At 51.0% G+C, this 19,740-nt stretch overlaps 1 protein-coding gene across 12 annotated transcripts in view; it reads right to left on the bottom strand.

The window, feature by feature from the left end:
- MYO9B (myosin IXB) overlaps positions 1 to 19,740 on the bottom strand; it is a 45,120-nt gene that overhangs the window by 19,927 nt on the left and 5,453 nt on the right. For all 12 annotated transcript variants that reach the window (XM_083720142.1, XM_083720146.1, XM_083720137.1 and 9 more), the window contains 12 exons: positions 13,584 to 14,477; positions 7,315 to 7,409; positions 7,008 to 7,070; positions 6,359 to 6,458; positions 5,747 to 5,847; positions 5,325 to 5,454; positions 4,845 to 4,934; positions 4,146 to 4,262; positions 3,500 to 3,634; positions 2,521 to 2,642; positions 2,048 to 2,189; positions 1,773 to 1,968 (listed from right to left, as the gene is read on the bottom strand). In XM_083720142.1, the coding sequence (XP_083576268.1) occupies positions 1,773 to 1,968; positions 2,048 to 2,189; positions 2,521 to 2,642; positions 3,500 to 3,634; positions 4,146 to 4,262; positions 4,845 to 4,934; positions 5,325 to 5,454; positions 5,747 to 5,847; positions 6,359 to 6,458; positions 7,008 to 7,070; positions 7,315 to 7,409; positions 13,584 to 14,432 (2,140 nt within the window). In that variant the 5' untranslated portion in view covers positions 14,433 to 14,477. Of the gene's footprint in view, positions 1 to 1,772; positions 1,969 to 2,047; positions 2,190 to 2,520; positions 2,643 to 3,499; positions 3,635 to 4,145; positions 4,263 to 4,844; positions 4,935 to 5,324; positions 5,455 to 5,746; positions 5,848 to 6,358; positions 6,459 to 7,007; positions 7,071 to 7,314; positions 7,410 to 13,583; positions 14,478 to 19,740 lie in introns of those variants that run through there.

Below are 19,740 nucleotides of genomic sequence, written 5' to 3'. Positions count from 1 at the left end.
GCCTGCATTCCCCTTGCAGGCGTTTTTGTTTTTATGTCAGCTCTTTCCTGGCCTGCTCCTCCAAACTGACTCCTGTGCGGTTTATTATCACGTAATCTGTTATTAGTTTACAGAACACTTAATGCCAAAATAAGCTTCACAGCAGTATCAAAACCAGTTAGGAAAACATTAGCATCTGATTTTCCTTTCTCCCCTTGTGTCTTGTGTTGTTTTAGGTTGTAAGCCTACAGGGGCGACCTTGGCTTAATGGATTGTAGGTAAGCTGCCCAGGGAGCCCTTTTGCCTGAAGCGTGGAGTCCAAACGCTCTAAAACCAACGTTAAAATATACACACACGTAATTAAAATGCACGGCAAAACAAACCCACTGAAACAACATGGTAATTAAAACGGGAGACTCCGGTCGAGAGGCTGAGGAACGCCTGAGCAAACAGATACGCCTTCAAAAGCCATAGGGATGAGAGCAAAAAAGCCTGCCTCCGCGTTACCACCATCAAGGAATGAAAAAATACAAAATCAACTTTAAAACCAGGAATGCCAGATTTAAGGTGGAGGGAGCGCTGAGCCAAGGAGGTGTAGAATGGAAAGCGAGAGGGAGGAGGGTGTGAAAATAATAAATATTTAGGGGCCGGGCACCTAATCTTATCCTTGATCACGGCACCGTATTACCAAAGTCTGCCCCTGAGATGACGCCAGGGAAGGAACCTGGGATCTCGCGCAGGCAAAGCAGGAGCCACGGCCCTTCACAATGCAATAACAGACAAGAAGCGATCAGGAAACTGCAGATAAAGGGAGCGGGCTGCAATAATTAATTCAAGGGCCTGAAAGAATAAAGGAAGGTTTTAGACGGCTCGATAAATGATATCAGCCTTGGCACAAGCTGTGCCTTCCTGGGGTCAAAGCTATCGCCATTATGCGGCAAATAATTACCAGCCATTAAAGCTGCAATCCATCCCTTTTCCAGAGGCGAAATCCGGCTTCTAGGTCTGTTGCAGCAAAATGCAAGAGAGGAGTCTTGGCGGCACCTTAAGGCTCAATGCCACAGAGAAAAACAGGCGTCCTTTTAAGGTGTTGCACTTCTGACCCAGAAGGGAAAAAGTCCTCCAAAGTGTGTCGAGTGCTTGGGCTCAAGAGAGGCTTGGGTTCAAAGCCCCAGCAGCCCATGAAGCTCGTTGGGTGCCCTTGGGATGCTCACTGTCCTCTCCTGCCTTGCAGGGCCGTTGTGACGGGGAAATGTGTCCGGAGGCCATAGACAAAGTGTTCCTTGCCTCCAGTCACAAAACATGCAGGCATGCCTGGTATGCAAAATGAACCACAGAAAGAAAAGAAGAGAAGTAATTGACTTAAGGTTGTTTAAATGAACAACCTTAAATCAATTTAAGTGGCGAAGGGACGCGGGTGGCGCTGTGGGTTAAACCACAGAGCCTAGGACTTGCCGATCAGAAGGTCGGCGGTTCAAATCCCCATGACGGGGTGAGCTCCCGTTGCTCGGTCCCTGCTCCTGCCAACCTAGCAGTTCGAAAGCACGTCAAAGTGCAAGTAGATAAATAGGTACCACTCCGGCGGGAAGGTAAACAGCGTTTCTGTGCGCTGCACTGGTTCACCAGAAGCAGCTTAGTCATGTTGGCCACATGACCCAGAAGCTGTACGCCGGCTCCCTTGGTCAGTAACGTAATATGAGTGCCGCAACCCCAGAGTCGTCTGCGACTGGACCTAATGTTCAGGGGTCCCTTTACCTTTACTTTAAATGAATATTGTGAAATGTCACGCTCACCTGCCATTTTCTGGGCTCTCTGGCGGCCACCCTCCGCAAAAACGGCCATGGCTCGGATGGCGGCTCGGAGCGTGGCCCACCGGAAGACGGCCACGGGGTCCATCCCAATGAGCTCCCGGACGTAAGCGCTGTCACTGCTCCGCAGCAAGGCGACGATGTCGGGCCGCATGTAATCCATGTTCTTCTCCCGGAAATCCTGCAGGGAAGGGAGGGCCGATGAAGGCGAAACGCAGAGCAAGGCGGGCAGCCCCTGACCTAGTGCTTCTCCCCCCTACCTTTATCTGGTATTTCACTTTGCCTGCAAAGTGCTGGATGATGAAGGCCGGCTCCAGGACGGGCGTCCCAATGAAGAACCTGTTGTCCTCGTGCTGCTGCTTGAATTTGGCTAGGAGGGTCTGGCTGGTGGCGTGCGGGAAGCTGAAAGAAAAAGACAAACACTTCTCATATTGTTGCCAATGGCGTCTGTCTGAGAGGCAATGGCATGAAATAAAACTGGCCAAAGTGACCTCCACGGGCGCAGGCCTGGGCAATGTGCATGGAGGTCTTGGCCTGTCAGATGAGACACCCCCACCCACGCACAAAGGAGAGCAGAGCAAGGCGTTTGGCACCAGCCTGGCTGCAGGAATTGCCAGGAGGGGGCATACGGGACGGTTGTCTTAGGGACCCTCCATGGAAACGTCACTCTTTCCCGGGGTTTGCTCTGAGCAAAGCTCAGTCGAAGGCCAAGCTCCGCGCCAACGGAACTCACTTGCTTTCCTCGTCCAGCAGGTAGAAGAGGCCGGTGGGCTTCTTGCTGATGAGGTGGATGCAGGCCACGTTGTCGGTATAGTCAATGTTGTGCCACGCGATCCCTTCGCTCTGATACTCTTCCTGTGGACAAATGAAGCAGACCCTTGAAAAGCCGATGTCCCCTGGCCTCATAAGATAAGACCTGGGGAGGGGCGGCATCCAATGGAATTGGCTGGCAGAGGGCAGGACAAATGGTGGTTTTAACTTGGGCGAAGAGGCGGATGCTTTGAAGGAGGATTGTTTTCATTTCATGATATTCATTTACTGCTTGATTGAGGGGAAACCCCTGAAAGCGGGTTTTCAAGCAAGGTAAAACAATTAAATTACAGTGGTACCCCGCAAGACGAACGCCTCGGAAGACGAAAAACTCGCTAGACAAAGGAGTTTTTCGTTTTCTTAGCCGCTTCGCAAGACGCATTTCCCTATGGGCTTGCTTCGCAAAATGAAGCTTGCCCCGCAAGCTCTGGGGATAGCGGGGAAGCGATCCCCGGACCCCTTTTGAACCAAGGGGCGGCAACGGGGAGAAGCGATTCTCCCCGCTGCCCCTTCCCTTGCTTTAAAACAGGTCCGGGGACAGAGGGGAAGGTGCGCGCGCGCCTTCCCCTCTGTCCCCGGACGGTCTCCATAGGAACGCATTGATTGATTTTCAATGCATTCCTATGGGAAACCGTGCTTCGCAAGACGAAAAGCTCACAAGAAGAAAAAACTTGCGGAACGAATTAATTTCGTCTTGCGAGGCACCACTGTATCAGTAAGATCCAAGCAATTATCCTCCCATCCAAGCAAGAAAAGAGGCATTTTCATTCCCAGCAGGGTGAAAACCCTCAAAGAAGCAAGGCCTGGAGAGAGAGTTCTGTGAGCCAGAAAGAGAGGCTTGTAGGGCCAACATTTCAGCCCTGGAATATGAAGCTTCCCCCCCCCCCCCAGCGATTCCTTACCTGTTCGAGCTTGAAGATGTGCTGGTTGAAATAATACTGCAGCTGCTCGTTGGCGTAGTTTATGCAGAACTGCTCGAAGCTGTTGGTGTTGAAGTCCTCAAAGCCAAAGATGTCGAGCACCCCAATGGAAAAGCACTGTGAAGTGAGAAGGAGGGAGGGAGGGAGGGAGGAAGTAACAGAGGGTGGCGTCAGAAGGACAGTGGTATTTTAATCTTGTTTTTTAAGCTGTATTTCAATCAATTGTTTTTATATTTGGTTTTAGTTGCCCTGAGCCCGGTCTTGGCTGAGGAGGGCAGGGTATAAATAAAATTTATTATTATTATTATTATTATTATTATTATTATTATTATGATGAGTCCCGTGATCTTTGCCAACTGCAAGCAGCAAGAAAGGCCATGCTCATTGGTGTGTAATTGGGACAGCGAGTCTGTTAGGGCTGGGCAATATATTGATATATCGTCCCAAACCGATCTGAAGTCTGTATCGTGATATTGGTTTCACAATTACTGCAAATCATGATGCGTGTGTCTGTGTGGGCGCTATGCAAAAATCACGACTTGGGGGAAACCGTGATATATCAGCATATCGTGATGTTTAGCAAGTATCGCCCAGCCCCAGAGGCTGCCATTGTTCCCTGAAGACATACCACCACAGATTCCTCCATGTCCTTCTTGTTGAGGAGTGCGTGGTTAATTCGCAGAACTATCCAGTCGAAAAGGGCGCTGTAGAGAGACTTGGCCATGGAGTCACGAGCCGTGACGGCCTGCAGGTTGGAGAAAGAGGCACAGACAAAGGAACGTTGAGGAAATCTTGGAAGATCGGGCTCTAGGGGGCCCTCTTGGTTCTGTTCAGGCACTCTCTATGGCCTCAAGCAGGGCATCTTTCCCCAGGCCTTCTCAGCTGCTGTAAGGACACCGTGACGAGAGCCAGAGCGCACGGAAATGTCGTTTACCTTCCCGCTGCAGTGGTACCTATTTACTTGCACTGGTGTGCTTTCGAACTGCTAGGTTGGCAGGAGCTGAGACAAAGCAACGGGAGCTCACCCCGTCACAGGGATTTGAACTGCCGACCTTCCAACTGGAAAGCCCAAGAGGCTCCGTGGTTTAGACCCCAGAGCCACCCGCATCCCATCTGCTGTAGCTGTATCTCTGTTATGACACTTCTCTCCTTTTTTTTTTAAGTTGCTTTCTTTCAAATCATGAGAACTGTCCTAATCTCGAAATAAAGAAGCCCGTCGGCTCAGCTCACCCTGTGATCCAACCTACTCCTAAAAAAATAAATGTTGCTTTTCTCTGTGCTCTATCAGTAACACTCGCTGGCCAGCTCTTAGCACACGCCATCTCACCTCGCTGAGGCTGTAGGGCAGGATCAGCTTGTCGTTCACTGTCACCGTTTTTCTTTTTGTTAATACTTCCACCAAGATTTCACGTTTCACCTGGAAGAGTGGGGAGGGCGGGAGCAAGATTAGGAATGCTTGACCTGAGAGAGGCAGGCGGAGCCAGCCTGCAGAGGTTTTGCTACCCCTTGGCTCGGAGTGTCCCCCAGGGACCTGCTCCCTCGGTCCATGAAATATATCCATTAGATTTATGGGAGTTCAGCATCTGGAGGCTACATATATTCCCCCCCCCCCCCGATAAATCTCCACCACTCCTGGACCACTTTTAAACTCCGGGATGGAGAACCTCCGTGGCCCTCCAGAAAAGAAGAATGAGAGAACTAAATGTTTGGGAGGAATAATAAATAAAATGTTAGGTGTCATTGTCCCCTCCATACCCCCCCCCGGCAATCAATCGGCAGATTTTCTTAATGAGGAGGGGTCTGGAACCTTCAGGAGCTGGGAGAGAATGTCCAGCACTTCTGGGGGTCCGACCTCCAGGCCCTCGTCCCGACCTGCCGCCCGCTTCTTGTAGGTGACGTTCCCCAGGTACAGAATAGCAGACAGGACTGAAAAAATCCTGGAGAAAGAAAAACACAGAAAGTAGAGTTGAAGACACCAGCTTGCATGTGCAGGTGTCCAGAGCGGCTGGGGCAACTCAAGTTAGATGGGAGGCATAATAAAAAATAAAACTGGCTGCAACTTTCTAAATATCTGGGTAGACTTGTCTAAACAAAAATGTTTTTAGCATGGAAGGCTTTGCTTTGAAGCATTTAATTATCCACTGTGAGAACTGGACACGGACAAGGTGGGTCCCTGTGAGCCTGACCCCCCCCCCTTGCAGGGCTTTTCCCATGTTCTTATGTACTTACTGCTTTTTGGTCGCCGGAAGGAAGCCGACCATCTCCATGGCTTGCTTTAAGCGCTCAAAGTCGTGCTTGAGGTCTTCCCCATCTTCAATTTTCAAGTTATGCTGCAAGAAGAAAAAAGTAAATAAACGACTAAATCGAAGCACAGAGACAAAATCGTGGTCTCCCTCAAAAGAGGGTGCATGTTCCCTCCTTGGAGGTTTTTAAGCAGAGGCTGTGGATGCTTGAGCTGAGATTCCTGCATTGCAGGGGGCTGGACTAGATGAGGTCCCACCCAACTTTACGATTCTATGATATGTGTGTGTTAGTATTAAACATCATGAATAAAACAAGGATAACTTTTTTTGTAAAAAGAAAAGAGGGAGGCGTGTGGTGCTCAAGAGTGGGGTGTCCAGCTGGCTGCATCAGGCCTGACCCGGCTAGGAAACCCTGAGCAAGACACGCCACCTCTGGCCTTCTGGGGCTGAGCAAGGCGATCCCTGCTGAACACTTGAGTGGGAACAAAGGAGGCCTGTTTAGGCCCCCACCACCACCACCACCATTACCTCTGGAGCGTGGGGCAGACACAAAAGCGCCTGTCCCAGCCAAGCTCACATAAGGAGGGCCTTTGTGTACCTGGTTGAGGTAGAAATAGTCTTCGGGTTGCTTGAGGTGGAATTCCTGACGCTCCTCCTCGCTGACGCCAAGCAGCAAATAGTAGAACACATGGTAGTTCCTTCAGGAAGGAGAACGAACACACACACACACACACACACACACACACACACACACGTCTGTTAACAGAAGCTGCTTGGCTCGCTCTTTTCATAGCTTGCGCACCTTTCTGCATGTGCTCCTGAAACCAGACTGAAGTGGATCCAGGTTGTCCGTAGAAGATGGTCAACGGGCCCCCTGGAGAGGTATGGGCCTCTGCAGATTTGGGAAGTTATCTGCCCGTTCCTCTTTACACCCCTGAGTGTGCCCATTTTATCTTCAGAACAAGCTACACAGTGCATTAGGCTTAAAGGCAGTGTCTGGCTGTTGAGGTTCAATCCCAGGTCCCAGGGATTTTGCACGTCTTAAGAGATTTCTGGCTTCTAAATTATTTGAGCCCTCCCTCATTCATCCACCCTTATCTCTCCTCGGTTCCTACTCTGGGTGCATAATAATAATAATAATAATAATAATAATAATAATAATAATAATTTATTAGCGATGACTTTCCCTTTTCCGAAGTGTAAAATGCACCATGTATTTCAAGTTAAACCACAGACTTTCGCCTCACCTTTCGTTCTTTTCCCGGGACACCAAGCGAGATTTTTCGAGCAGGTACTTTTCAACCACAGCCCTGGAATCCACCAAGAGAAAAAAAGAGTGAATGGAGGAAAAGAAAGACAAGCTGCCCCCGCAACAAGATTCTATGGTGCTAGAATCTGTGGAGCCAGGCAGGCCATTTTCCTTATGAATGACAAGGAGGGAAGGAAGAGAGGGGTTCTCACTTCCAGCCATATTCTGCTGGTGGAGGACAACTGCTTTGTGAAACAGCGAGAACAACGCTGCCCCCCCCCCAAGAGCCTGGAAGCTGCACTCACCCCCGGACAATGCCGTTCTCCAAATAGTTGACCTGGATGAATTTCCCAAACCGGCTGGAATTGTTGTTGTGGGCTGTTTTTGCGTTTCCAAAGGCCTGCAGTGAAGTGAAATAATGAGGCAGATGTCCGCAGCAAAGTTCAGAAATGACTGACCATAGCATTGGTCAGTTAAGTATTTTTATTTACTTGATGGGGGGCAGCTCCCCCTCCCCCTCCCCCCACTCATGGGCAGTAGCTCTCGGGGTTTCTTGCTGACAATCCCAGTCCTAAGTGGATTGAAGCTGGGACATTCAGCGAGGAAAACCTGCACCCTATCACTGAGCTGCGGCCCTTGCCCTAAAAATAATGTACGATTCTAGTCCTCATGGTCTACAAACCATGGTCTATGCTTATAAAGAGCTGAATTGTTCCTCTTCCCTTCTCAAATAACTAAAGGCAGCCAGGATTAAATCAGAGATTTTCTGTACTCAGCAGGTGCTAGGCTCTGCTGTTGACACTCGGATAGAGTAACAAAGCTCTTTTTCTCTCTCTCACACAGCTCAAAGTGCTAGCAGCACATCACCCAGTCTTATTTAAATCCAGAAAACCACACTATATAAATTTATCATGCTTGTAAAACAAAGTTCAGCACCAATCCTCCTTTGGACCCCATCAGTGAGGCCGAGAGGGAAGTCTTGTCGTCTGGCAGTCCATGCACCCTGCCCAGGTTTGCGCCCCGTGGAGGTTACGGTTTGACTTCACCCCCAGAGGTTCACGCTGTTGCCTCGTGAGACAGATGGATGCTAGAAACGAGGCACGGAGGCTGGACCAAACAGCTTTCTCACCTACTCCCCTCCTGCAAGTGCACACACACACACACACACACACACTCATGCGTTGTGGCCGGCAGCTGGCTGCAACACCCACAACACAGGCCTGGGTGGAAACCAACCCCAAACTGGGGCTGACTCATTTATCCTAGAGTCACAGAGCCAACACAACATCCTTGTGACATCAGAAGAATAAGCAAGGCTCTTTCTTTTTTTAAAAAGGGGAAGTTAGGGCCTTCCCTCACCCTCCTCTCTCAGAAAAAAACCTGTTGACTCGATGACCTCCTCACCATCTGCTGCAACCCCCTGAGCTGAACCCAGGAAGAAAGTGAGAAACGGAGGGGAGAGAAGGTGAAGTAACAAAAACCACACCAAACCAAAAGCAAAGGTGGCTTCCAGAACAACTCAGAAAGGTTGCAGGAGGGAAGGGAGGGCTTTGGTAGGAGGGCTGGTGCGAGACAACAGGCAGCGGGTGCCTCCTGACACCACTGTCTCCTGGGGGAGGGAGTTCCACAGTCTAACCCTGCATTTTCTTTGGTCTGTCCTGAACCTTCCAACATTCAGCTTCACTTCATGAATTCTAGCGTTATGAGGGAGGGAGAAGAACGCGATTACCCCAAGCCATGCAGAATGTTATAAACTGAACAGTCACCTCTCACTCGCCTTTCCTCTTTACTATAAAGACACGGATGCTGCAATCTTTCCTCACAGCTGAATGTCTGTTGGCTGGATGACTAAAGGCTTTAGGTCAGGGGTGGGGAAGGTCTGTGGCCCTCCAGATGTTACCAGATGCCACCACCACCACCATCCAAGACCTTTGACCCTACTGGCTTCAGGGACTGCTGAGAGCTCAATCCCCAACTCCCTGCACTTTGCAAACAGACAGGTTTTTCGTTATTCCAACAGGATGCATTGAGGTCATTTTGAGAAACACCACAAATTTTGAACTGGGAAGCCTGGGTTTAAGAGCTGCCCTGACCAATCTCCTAATTTCCTTTCCTCTCCGCCCCTTTTACAATTACCCATGTAAGCCGCCTATGGTTTTCTGAAAGGAGCCCAAGAGTGTGGTGACCTCATCTGTGTGGTATTTAGCCCAACTACAGAGCAAATTCTCCAAAGCTGATTAAAAAAAATAAAAAACAAACCCAAGCTGGGCCATATAAAGTCCCCAAACCATGTCTGTGGCAGCGAAATGTGGCCATTTTTGAGAAAGGGTATCCACCTATTCTGACAGCCTCTCAGAGAAAACACCCCACCCCCACAAAAACCCAAAGTAAGTTGCTAGATTAAGTGAACGAAAAAGAAACGCTCTCCAAAATGCTACCTGCAGTGCCAGGACAGAATCTGTGCCCCAAAAGGCTGCCAGTAGCTCTCTTCCCGCCCCCCCCCCCATTTCATTGGGCTTCATCCCCTGGCGAGTCCAGTGGCACGGAAGAAGTCGTCCCCGAAGCCAAGGGCTTGAGATGAGTCTGGCTCAATGCAGAACTCTCTTCCGTGTGCCAGAAGGAAGGCATGACTCCGAAAGCATCGGAGCAAGAGTCCTTTCTCGGAATCTTCGAAGAAATGAATTTCCGGAGGCAGGTGTGTGTGGGGGGGGTGTTTCTTCCCAACTACTGCACAAGAATCTCAGCTTTCCAAACAGCCTGCAGCCACACAGGCATTCGGGGAAGAGTCATCGCATTTCCTGATGGCATTTCAGAGCACCTAAAGCCCCTTAGTGCCATCTGCCACACCCTCCCAAAGGCACCCATGATGTCTATGCTCTGATGCCACTGCTGGGGGCAGCAATGCCACAGGAAAGCACAGGAGGGGAGAGGGCTCTTGCGCTTACGTCCCCCTAACTTGTGGGCTTCCCAGAAGAGCCGTCCAGTCGGGCGCTGGACTAGATGGGCCACTGGCCTCAGCCACCAGGCTCTTCTTAAATGGAACCTGAAGGACTTCCCTTCCCTGCTCCCCCTCCGAAAGTCTGAATGAGTTAGCAGCAACCAATGCCATGCCATCAGCTGATCCCGAAGGGGCTCCCCACAGCCACCTCCTTCCTGTTTTGGCCGACAGACCGCAAGTGGAAGAAGCTCAAAGAGGTAGCCAAGCCTCAGAGATCTTCACTTCTGCTTTCTGGCGGAGGTGGGGGGGGAGAGGGGCGGACAGACGCACATGCAGGAGCTCTGAAGCATCCTGCCCAAGTCACATTAGGAATGGAAGCAAGATTATTTGGGGGGGGGGGGCAGCGCCTGTCTCTGTTTGCCAGCTGAGGTGGATCCTCCTTACTTGGGCTTAAGAAATCAGAGGTGCTAAGAGAGCGGAGCTTATTTAGGTGTCCGAGCAAAATCGCAAGCCTTGCTGAGAAACTCACTAGAGCGGCCTTTCTGAATGTTGCTGGACTACAACTCCCATCATCCTTGACCGCTGGTCCTGCTAGCTAGGGGTGGTGGGAGCTGTAGTCCCAACAACAGCTGGGGACCCAAGGTTGAGAAAGGCTGCAGAAGAGGACGGGGGGAGCACCTGTGGCCCCTCTAGATGCTACTCCCATCATCTTCAGCATCATCATCATCATCATCCAGGGACGACTGGGCCATGCTGGCTGTTGGGTCTGATGATGCTTGGGAGCAGGAGGGTATCTGGGGGGCCACAAATGTTTCCCCAGCCCCAAGTTAAAAGCTCTTGGGCTCAGTTCCTGCTTGTGGGTTTCCTGCATGCATCTGGTTGCCCACCGTAAGAACAAGGATACTGCCCTTTGGCCTGACCCTGCAGGCTCTTATGTTATGATGAGCTCAAGCAAGCAACCACAGACCTGGGTGTTACACAGTACAAATAAAATATTCAGATAAAAATATGGAGACATTTGGACCTGAGGGGCGAGGACAGCAAGAAGCCTGAGCCAGCTTGCTTTAAAGCTTAAGAGTGGCTGTGTCCCGTCCCCCCCATTGTTATTTCCTGCTTTTAAGAGTATTTATTTTATTATGTTTCTGGAACCCCACCCAGATTAAAGGCTCAAAATGCAAATAATAAATAGAGCTGACTGGTCTACAGCACAGGAAAAGGATTATTATGGTTATTCTGAGGAACGCAAGAAACTGTCTCATCCCAGTTCACACTAATCCGTTGTTTAGCCAAAGGTGGTCTGCGCTCTCCAGGGGTCTTTCCTTCCTACCAGGAGATAACTTGGGGGGGGGGGAGGCAGAACCAGGGACAGTCTGCCTGCAAAGCAGCTGCTCTGCTACTGAGTGGCTGGCTCCCTTCTCCAGTGGTCCTTAACAACTTGAAACCTGAGCTGCAACCGGAAGAAAGTCTCTCAGATGCTCCTCCCATGTATAGGAGGAATAGAGTGCTTTTCCTGCAGGCTCCTGAGCTGAGCAGATGCCTTCTCTTTCCATTTTTAAGAACTTGCTGGCAATTTGTCTATTCCTTCAGGCAACCAGGAATACGCATTTCCACAACAGCTGGCTCATTTTTTTTAAACTTTTATTTTTTATACGGTTTTATGTACTACTATTGTAAACTGCTCTGGGGTGTACGGGGTCTTACGGGGGGAGACACCTCTGGTGGGGGACATGTCATGCTCCTTCTGGGGATAGTTTGTCCGCCTTTGGTCCCCACCCTGCACTCAGCTGTCAGCGTGCAGTAACGGCCACACCCTGGGAGCGGCTTCAACTGGCTGGCTAAACCAGGCGAGGGGTGTTGGTGGGTCTCAAACCCTCAGGGGATTCCCTGGCATGTGAAGACAGGCTCCAGAGGATGGAGTGGACGAGACCAAGAGGGGCTCCAACGGTAAAGAAGGGGGTTTCTGCCCCTCTTGTAGAGGGAAGTGGGGGGCAGGTGGGGCTTCCCCATCTGGGAGAAGGGAAACTCTGACAAAGGCTCAGGAACAAACCTTCCGCAAATCCAGAGTCCCTAAGGCATTTGGACGGCGCCTGGTGTGCTGAAGTGGTAAACCGTGCAGGCTGGTGTTGGGGGCACCCGGGAACTCTGCAAGGACCCAGGAAGGATGGAAGCCGCTCACCTGAGTCGCAGCCAGCCTATTTGAGGAAGAGCGTTCTTTGCTCTCCGAGGATAAGGAAACAGAAGCAAGCATGTGACAGAAAAAGAGCAGTTGGGGGGGTGAGAGAGAGAGAAAAAGGCCTATGCAAAGTGCAGCTCTACAGTGTGCAGAAAGGCTAGGTCTTTGTGGAGACTTTTGCAGCCTCTCGCTCTGATTAAGTGAAACCAAGCCATGAGGTCAGCTTCAGCTCAGGACTAGAAAAGAAAACAGCAGCCAACATCCAATGACCCGCCCCCCCCCCCCCGCTCCTGTTTCTTAATCTCCATTTGTGAAAGACAGCATGGGTCAAATATGACTAAATAAGGAGAGATCTCTGAAATCCCGGGGAAAATTGGGGGGGGGGAGGGAGCAAGATGCTGCTAAGGAGAGGGTCAGGAGGAGAGCCCTGCACAGAAAACAAAGGAGCCCAGCACAGAGGAAAAGGCCCCGTCTTAATACTTCCTTCCTCAGAGCTGTCCAAAACCTCAATAGTGAGCAGCTTAAAAACCCATATCAGAACATCAGAGGAGCCCTGCAGCAGCTGAGTCCAGACAACGTGAGACCATGTAGACCAGCCTCCCGTCCTCGCAAAGGCCAACCTGATACCCCAGGGGAAGACTGCAAGCAGGAGCTGGAGACAGCAGAAGCATCTCTCCTCACTGCTGAATCAGAACACAGCCTTCGCAGCCGGTAGCCCTTGGCAGCCTGACGCATTTGTCAAACCCTCTTTCAAAGCCATCCAAGTTGGGCGTCATCATGACAGCCCGTGGGAGCAAATCCTACACTGGCTCCCCACTACGCTTCCAAGTGTTGGTGCTGAACTTGAAAGGCCTAAATGGCCTCAACCCCGTATAGCCGAAGGAGCGTCTCCACCCTCATCGTTCAGCCCAGACACGGAGATCCAGCTCCGAGGGCCTTCTGGCGGTTCCCTCCCTGCAAGAGGTGAGGTTACAGGAAACCAGGCAGAGGACCTTCTCGGTGGTGGCACCCTCTCCCATCAGATGTCAAGGAAATAAACAACCACCTGAGTTTTAGAAGACAGCTGAAGGCAGCTCTGTATGGGGAAGTTTTTAAATGTTTGATGTTTTGCTGTGCTCAATTGGTTTCATTTGTTGGAAGCCACGCAGAGTGGCTGGGGCAAACCAGTCAGATGGGTGGCATATCAATAATTTTGTTCTTGTTGTTTAGCCAAGCACTGGGTAAAGATGTACTGTACTTTCTTATGCCTGTCCTGAATCTCCCGTAAGGACCTAAGAAGATTCAAAGCGAGCCCATCTAGACCAGCCACCCATCCTGTCCCCTGGGGCCTGAGCTCCACAGAAGCAACCCTCCCCACTTGAGGCCCCCAGAGACCGAACCCATCCTTCCCGGTTGCAAAAAGGACTTGACAGCAGAGAGAGAGAGAGAGAGAGAGAGAGAGAGTATTACGGGTTGCCTTTCACCTCCAGCACCGGTCCAGCGCCCAGAATGGTCCTCTCCACCCCACTGGCGTAGCCCTTCTGGCTGAGGGCGGTGAGGCAGTGGATCAGGAAGTTGGTGCTCTGCGTCTTGCCGGAGCCGCTCTCCCCGGAGATGACGATGCACTGGTTGACGTGCTTCTTCAGCATGGTGTGGTAGGCCACGTCGGCGATGGCGAAGATGTGGGGCTCCAGCTTGCCCAGCTGGTGGCTCTCGTACATCTGGACGTACTTGGGGTTGTAGATGGGCAGGAACTTGAAGGGGTTGATGGCGATGAGGATGCTGCCGGCGTAGGTGTAGATCTTCTGCTTCAGGAAGCGCCGCTTGAGGTTCTCCAGCAGCGTGGCCTCCGTCAGGTTGGGCAGGTTGCACAGGTCGTTGACGTCCTCCTGCAGCCAGGGGAGGAAGCCTCGCTCGACCAGCCGCCGCGCCTCCTCCCGCCCCTCGTCCTCCCCGGAGGCCACCTGCAGGTGGACGTACTTGATGCTGCCGTCCGTGTTCCTCTCCTGCAGCAGGAAGTAGTAGCCGTCCTGCCGGGGGTGCTCGTCCTGCGCCCGCCGGGGCCACAGCAGGACCCTGTGCACCGGGGAGTCGTTCCCGTCCAGCACCCACTCCTCCCCGCCCGACTCCTTCACCTCCACCAGCACGTAGTGCTTAGAGACGTCCAGGCTCAGGGAGCCGATGACGTCCCGGATGACGTCGGCGGTGGTGGCGTCTTTGGTTGCCGTCACGCGGCAGCAGGAGGCGCTTTCGGCCGAGAGCTGGGGGTAAATATGAAGAGTGTAGGCCGCCTTCTCGGGGCAAGCTGCACCGCCGGCATCTTTCGCGCTCATCCTGCCTCGGCATACCGCCCTGGGCTCGGCTGCGGGGCTGGGTATCTGGAAGGAAAAGGAAGGAGAGAGACGGGTCAGGGGAGGAGCCCAAAGCGGAGGCGCTGGGCAGTGGACCTGGGAGACCGGGGTTCGAATCCCCACTTGGCCATGAAGCTCACTGGGTGACTTTGGGCCAGTCACTCTCTCTCAGCCTAACCTCCCTCACTGGCAGCATTAGAAACTCAAGATATATAAGCAGGGCACAAAACGGCTCCTTAAACCAAGGTTGCAGTCGCCAAAACGGAATGTCTAGTTGCCATTTTGGGGCAAGACAGCTCATTTTTTCAAATGATGGACTGACTGGGACTGATTGAACATCTGGCTAGTTCAGAGGACAACCCTGAGCTAGGTGAAGAACTTTGAGAACTTAAAAATGGCGGAGATGTCGGGCGTTATCCTTGGTCTGACTTGAAACAAGGCAGGTTTCTATGTTCCTATGAACAGCAGCAGAAGCGTCCGTAGAGACGAGGTGACCAATGTGGCTGGGAGTCAGCAGCGTCTGGAAGGGGCCAGGGCCACTGCTCCTGGGGCAGAGATGACGCGCACCCTCACAGCAGGAACATTCAGTTTGCACTCTTTGCTCCAAGCTGCTCCGAGTCTCTGCGGCAAAGCCTGGGCAAAAACATACCCAAAATCAAACTCTCCAATACACAAAAGCTGCTTTGGGTGGGGAAGATTCTGGATAAATGGCCAAGGGGCACATAGGACTTTGGTTTTTTAAGCTCCTTGAAGACACCAGCGTTGCTCCAGGTCTAGGCAAGCCCAAACTACCATCACCTTGGATCATGGGACATGGTACAATGTGGGGGAGCTTTTCCACCTCAGGGAAAATTTCTACAACACATTTTTCAGTGGAAAACTTTCTCCCATTTTAAAATAAATCCGTAACATTAGCTGGCGACATTGTAAGATGCCAAACCGAGCAGCTGGGATGAACACGGCAGTAATCATATCTGCAAATCAGAAGCTGCAATTAGCTTCTTTCACGTGATTAGTCCGAAGTGGTACGTACATTCACAGTCAAGGATGGTAACAATTCCAAGTGCCTTCACTTTCCCCCTTAAAATCCACTGTAAGGAATGTTATCGCCATATCTTAAAACATTTGCAAGCATTTCATTAAAAAGTACTTTCCAATGCTTATATCGAACCAAGTTCTACTCAAGAGTAGACCCCCCCCCATGATACAGATGCAAGGGAGTTTGTAATGTCCTATAACGTCATTGGGTCTACTCCTTTGATACAACCCCCAAAAAAGCTTCCAGTTTGTTTAGAGCAGGGATGCAGAGAAGCACGAGGCGACAATAGCCACAGCCGTCCAACTGACAGGCCAATCTCAGCCTCGGTGCCCAGGCGCAGAGGGACCCCAACATGCAGCCACCTGTGCAAATGGACAATGACATTTTTTTAAAGAGCCCTATGCACACAGAATGAACTGTAGTTCTCGAAGGGAGGAGCCACACCTTAAGACAACTTGTAAAAACAGCCCAACACCGAGCTGCGAGAGAAGGTAAAAACTCAACACCCAAGCAGGTGGGCAGGGTGAAGGAAAGCAGCCCGGCCAAATCGCCAGGGTCAAGCTGAAAGGGGAGTTGGACGGCCCTTTGCACCCCAATTCCAACTCTACAACTGTGATTCTGCTATTCTCCAGAACATTGGCTCGCAGAGCCAGTCACCAGGGTTAGTTTCATATTATTTTGGTGCCTGAAACAAGAACACCTCACCATCACCTATCCTGGGGAGCAAAATGACAGCATTGTGTTAAAAACCTAAGAGAATAGCTTGTGATTCCCAAAAACTGACATTCAGAGGCACCATCATCGCTTACAGCCTTTGATGGTATATTTGTCTCGATTTTGAGCCATGTAAATTGGAGATCAGTACTAACATCTTGTGGGAACAAATTCCACAGTGCCTATGTGAATAAGGACTTCCATTCGTCTGTCCTGAACCTTCCAACATTTGGCCCCAAATTCTAGTGCAACAACAGGAGAAGACCTCTCCCTATCTGCTTTCTCCACACCACAGATGCACAGCTTTTAGCATGCCCTCCTTGCTAATACAGTAGTAATGAACCATTTACAGCCTTTTTGTGACACCGAAAATCAGCTGTCAGCTGCCCATCACGTTGTACTCAATGGGAGAGGCAGCCTGGCAAGGTCTGGGTTCATCTGTCACACCATCCACACTCAACTGACATGACCACAACTGGCCCCATCATCTTATCATCAAGGAGCACTTGCCCTCCAGGATATTCTGGGCCACAGGAGGAAACAAGCAGCTCGATAGCCCCCAGGGTTTTAGCAGGCAGCAGTGCCATTCAAAAGATGCTCTCCAAAGAGCGAGTCCTGAGCCTCAAAAACAGCCAGGCATCATCAAAGCAGCACAAAGCAGCAGGCAGGAAGAGCCAGGCCAAGGGATGAGTGTTCGCTCTCATTTGGTCTCCCCAAAGGAGACAAGAGAATAAAATGCATTGTCATTAGGCCCAATTAAAAGGTGACAGGAACGTGTGCAGTGCTCTGCAGCGTTTGATGCAAGATAAGGTTACCCCCAGCTAATAGCCACACTTGCAGCAGTAGGCCCCTGAATTCTGGTCCCTGGGTACCACAAGTGGGGAGAGTTGTTCTTGAACTCCCACGCCTCTGCCCCCTTTTTCCAATGGGTGGGGAAGCGGTGTTTCTGCTTCCCTCCCATAGGAAATGCAAAACAAAATGGGCAGCCTTGCCACAAATCCTGGAAGGCAGTGGGACGGGTTACCTGAGCCTCAGGAAGATGGCAGGAAAGGGGGCGGCAAAGAGGAAGGGGTGAACGGCGGCCTCCCCATTGGCAGAAGTGAGGCAAGGCCCCCACCCCAAGGCCGTTTCTGTGACCCGCCGATTTAGCCAAAGCAGGCGCCCCGTGCTGCCTGAAAGGAGAGGCCAGGAACAGACACGGCTTTGTCTCTTGCTGCCCGTGGGCTCTGGCGGAACAAGCCGGCTGCAACGTGACCGCTTAGGAAAGACGCCTACTTAGGGGAGAAGGGTCAGGCAAATTCTCCCCAGGCATGTCTTGAGTTCTTACCAGAGCGGAGGGAGGGAGGCCGCCCCACTCTCAAGGCAGATGAGGACCCTCCCTTCCTTCCAAGGCATGACACATAGGAAACTCAGCTTACTTCTCCTTCAGCTAACCCACGGAGGGGAAGCTGTGGAATCGCTTTCCTCTGGAGGTTTTCAGAAGGCTCTGGTGCCAGCGAATGCCCTTTCCTGGGCACAGAGAACTACAGCTTCTTCCAATTTGGCGCAATGGTCTGCTTGCCAAGGGAGGGTCGCTCGCTATTTGGGCTAGAGCCGAAGCAGCAGAGAAAAGGGAAGCAAATTTCTGGCTTCGTAGAAAGTAATTTGCCAGAGCCTTTTGCAGACAGAAATTCTGAGGCTGTTTCTCAAGGCCCAAGGCTTCCCAGCACAAACTGACAGAAAGCACCTCGGTGTCAAAGGATTTGCAAAGCGCGCAGAGAACTCTTACCTTGTGCATATCACAGCCTCTGGAAAACACGGCAGAGTGTCTGTCCCTATCCCATCCCGCCAATCTGTCCGAGGCAGCGGTTTAGTCTACATAAACCCGTAATTTTGAGCTGCATGTTTAACCAATGAATCATGCCAGTGCTAAAAAGGGAAAGCTACCATTATAGCAAAACTGGGCAGCCAGGGGGTGGGTGGGGGAATAAAAGGCACATTTCTGCAAGTGAACCACTTTGGCTCAATAAGTTCTTCCCTGCTAAACTGGGATTTATTGCCGCCCCCTCTGGAGGAGGCAGAATCGTCACAGAAGCAACAGCCTCAAATAACTCATTCCAAAAAAAAAAAAAACAACCCTCCATCGACCCACACACTTTATTTACAAATATGGGCCTTTCTGTCCCTGCCGACAGAGATGGGAGATTTCTGAAGGCCCTGAGTTGTGAAGGGCAGAGATCCCAAAGCTATGGCAAAAGGAAACAGAGAACTCCTCCAGACTGCTGAAAACATTACAGGTCCACTATAGAGGAACTCCAGAAGCTGCTCTGTACCAGCTCAGACCATTCGCTCCACCCAGCTCAGTATAGTCTACACTGGCTGGCAGCAACATCTCTCCTGGATTTCGGACAGGAGACCACTCCCACCCCTACTTGGGGTTCCTGAGGACTGAACTTGGGATCTTCTGCCTGCAGAGAGGATGCCCCACTCCCGAGCAACTTACTTGCTTTTTATGAGAAGGGCAGTAAGATTCTAGTCCTCATGATTATGCCTGAAGGACTGGTTTAAACAGGAAGCTGCTGCACAGAGTCAGACCACTGGTTCACTTGATGCTCAGCATTGTCTACACTGACAGGCAGCAGCCCCACCTGGAGATTCCTGGGATTAAACATGGTGCCTTCAAAGGCAAAACAGATATCCTACCACTCAGCTACGACCCTTGATCATCTTGGTTGCCACAGTATTCCAGGTGTGACCTGACCAGGACAGAATAGAGCGGGACTAGGACTTCCCTTGATCTGGACACTAGACGTCTGTGGATGCAGCCTAGAAGAGCATTCGCTTTTTTTGCTGCTGCATCACACTGCGGACTCGTGTTAAGCTTGTGGTCCACTAAGACCCCTAGACCCTTTTCACATGTCCTGCTAGTGAGCCAGGTATCTCCCATCCTATATTTGTGCATCTGGTTCTTCCTGCCGAAGTGCAGAACCTGACATTTGTCCCCATGGAAATTCATTTTGTTTGGGTCCAGTTCTCCAATCTGCTGAGGTCACTTTGAATTCTGATTCTGTCTTCTGTGGCGTTGGCTGCCCCTCCCAGTCTGGTGTCATCTGCAAATCTGATGAGCATCCCAATTCCTTCATCCAAGTCCTTTATAAAGATGTTGAACAATAGGCCCAGGACAGCACCCACTTGTCACTTTTATCCAGGATGATGAGGAACCATTAATGTGTACTCTTTGGGTTCAGTCGGTCAACCAGCTACAAATCCACCTAAGAGTTACTTCATTCAACCCCCATTTTACCAGCCTCCTCACCTGTCCTGGTAGCAATGTTAAGCTCACCGGTCGGTAGTTACCTGGGTCTTTTTTTCCCTTTCTAAAGATGGGAACCACATTTGCTCACCTCCTACTCTGACAAGTTAATGCAAATTTTTGCTTTTCAAAAGCAGACAATTCAGCTTTGTCGGACTCACACTATTGTAAGATAGCACCTCTCTCTCTCTCTCTCTCTCTCTCTCTCTCTCTCTCACACACACACACACACACACACACAAACA

This window comes from Podarcis gaigeae (genome assembly GCF_964106915.1).
Source record: "Podarcis gaigeae genome assembly, chromosome: 18".
NCBI classification, from domain to species: Eukaryota; Metazoa; Chordata; class Lepidosauria; order Squamata; family Lacertidae; genus Podarcis; species Podarcis gaigeae.
This window is presented reverse-complemented; position numbering and strand designations above follow the sequence as displayed.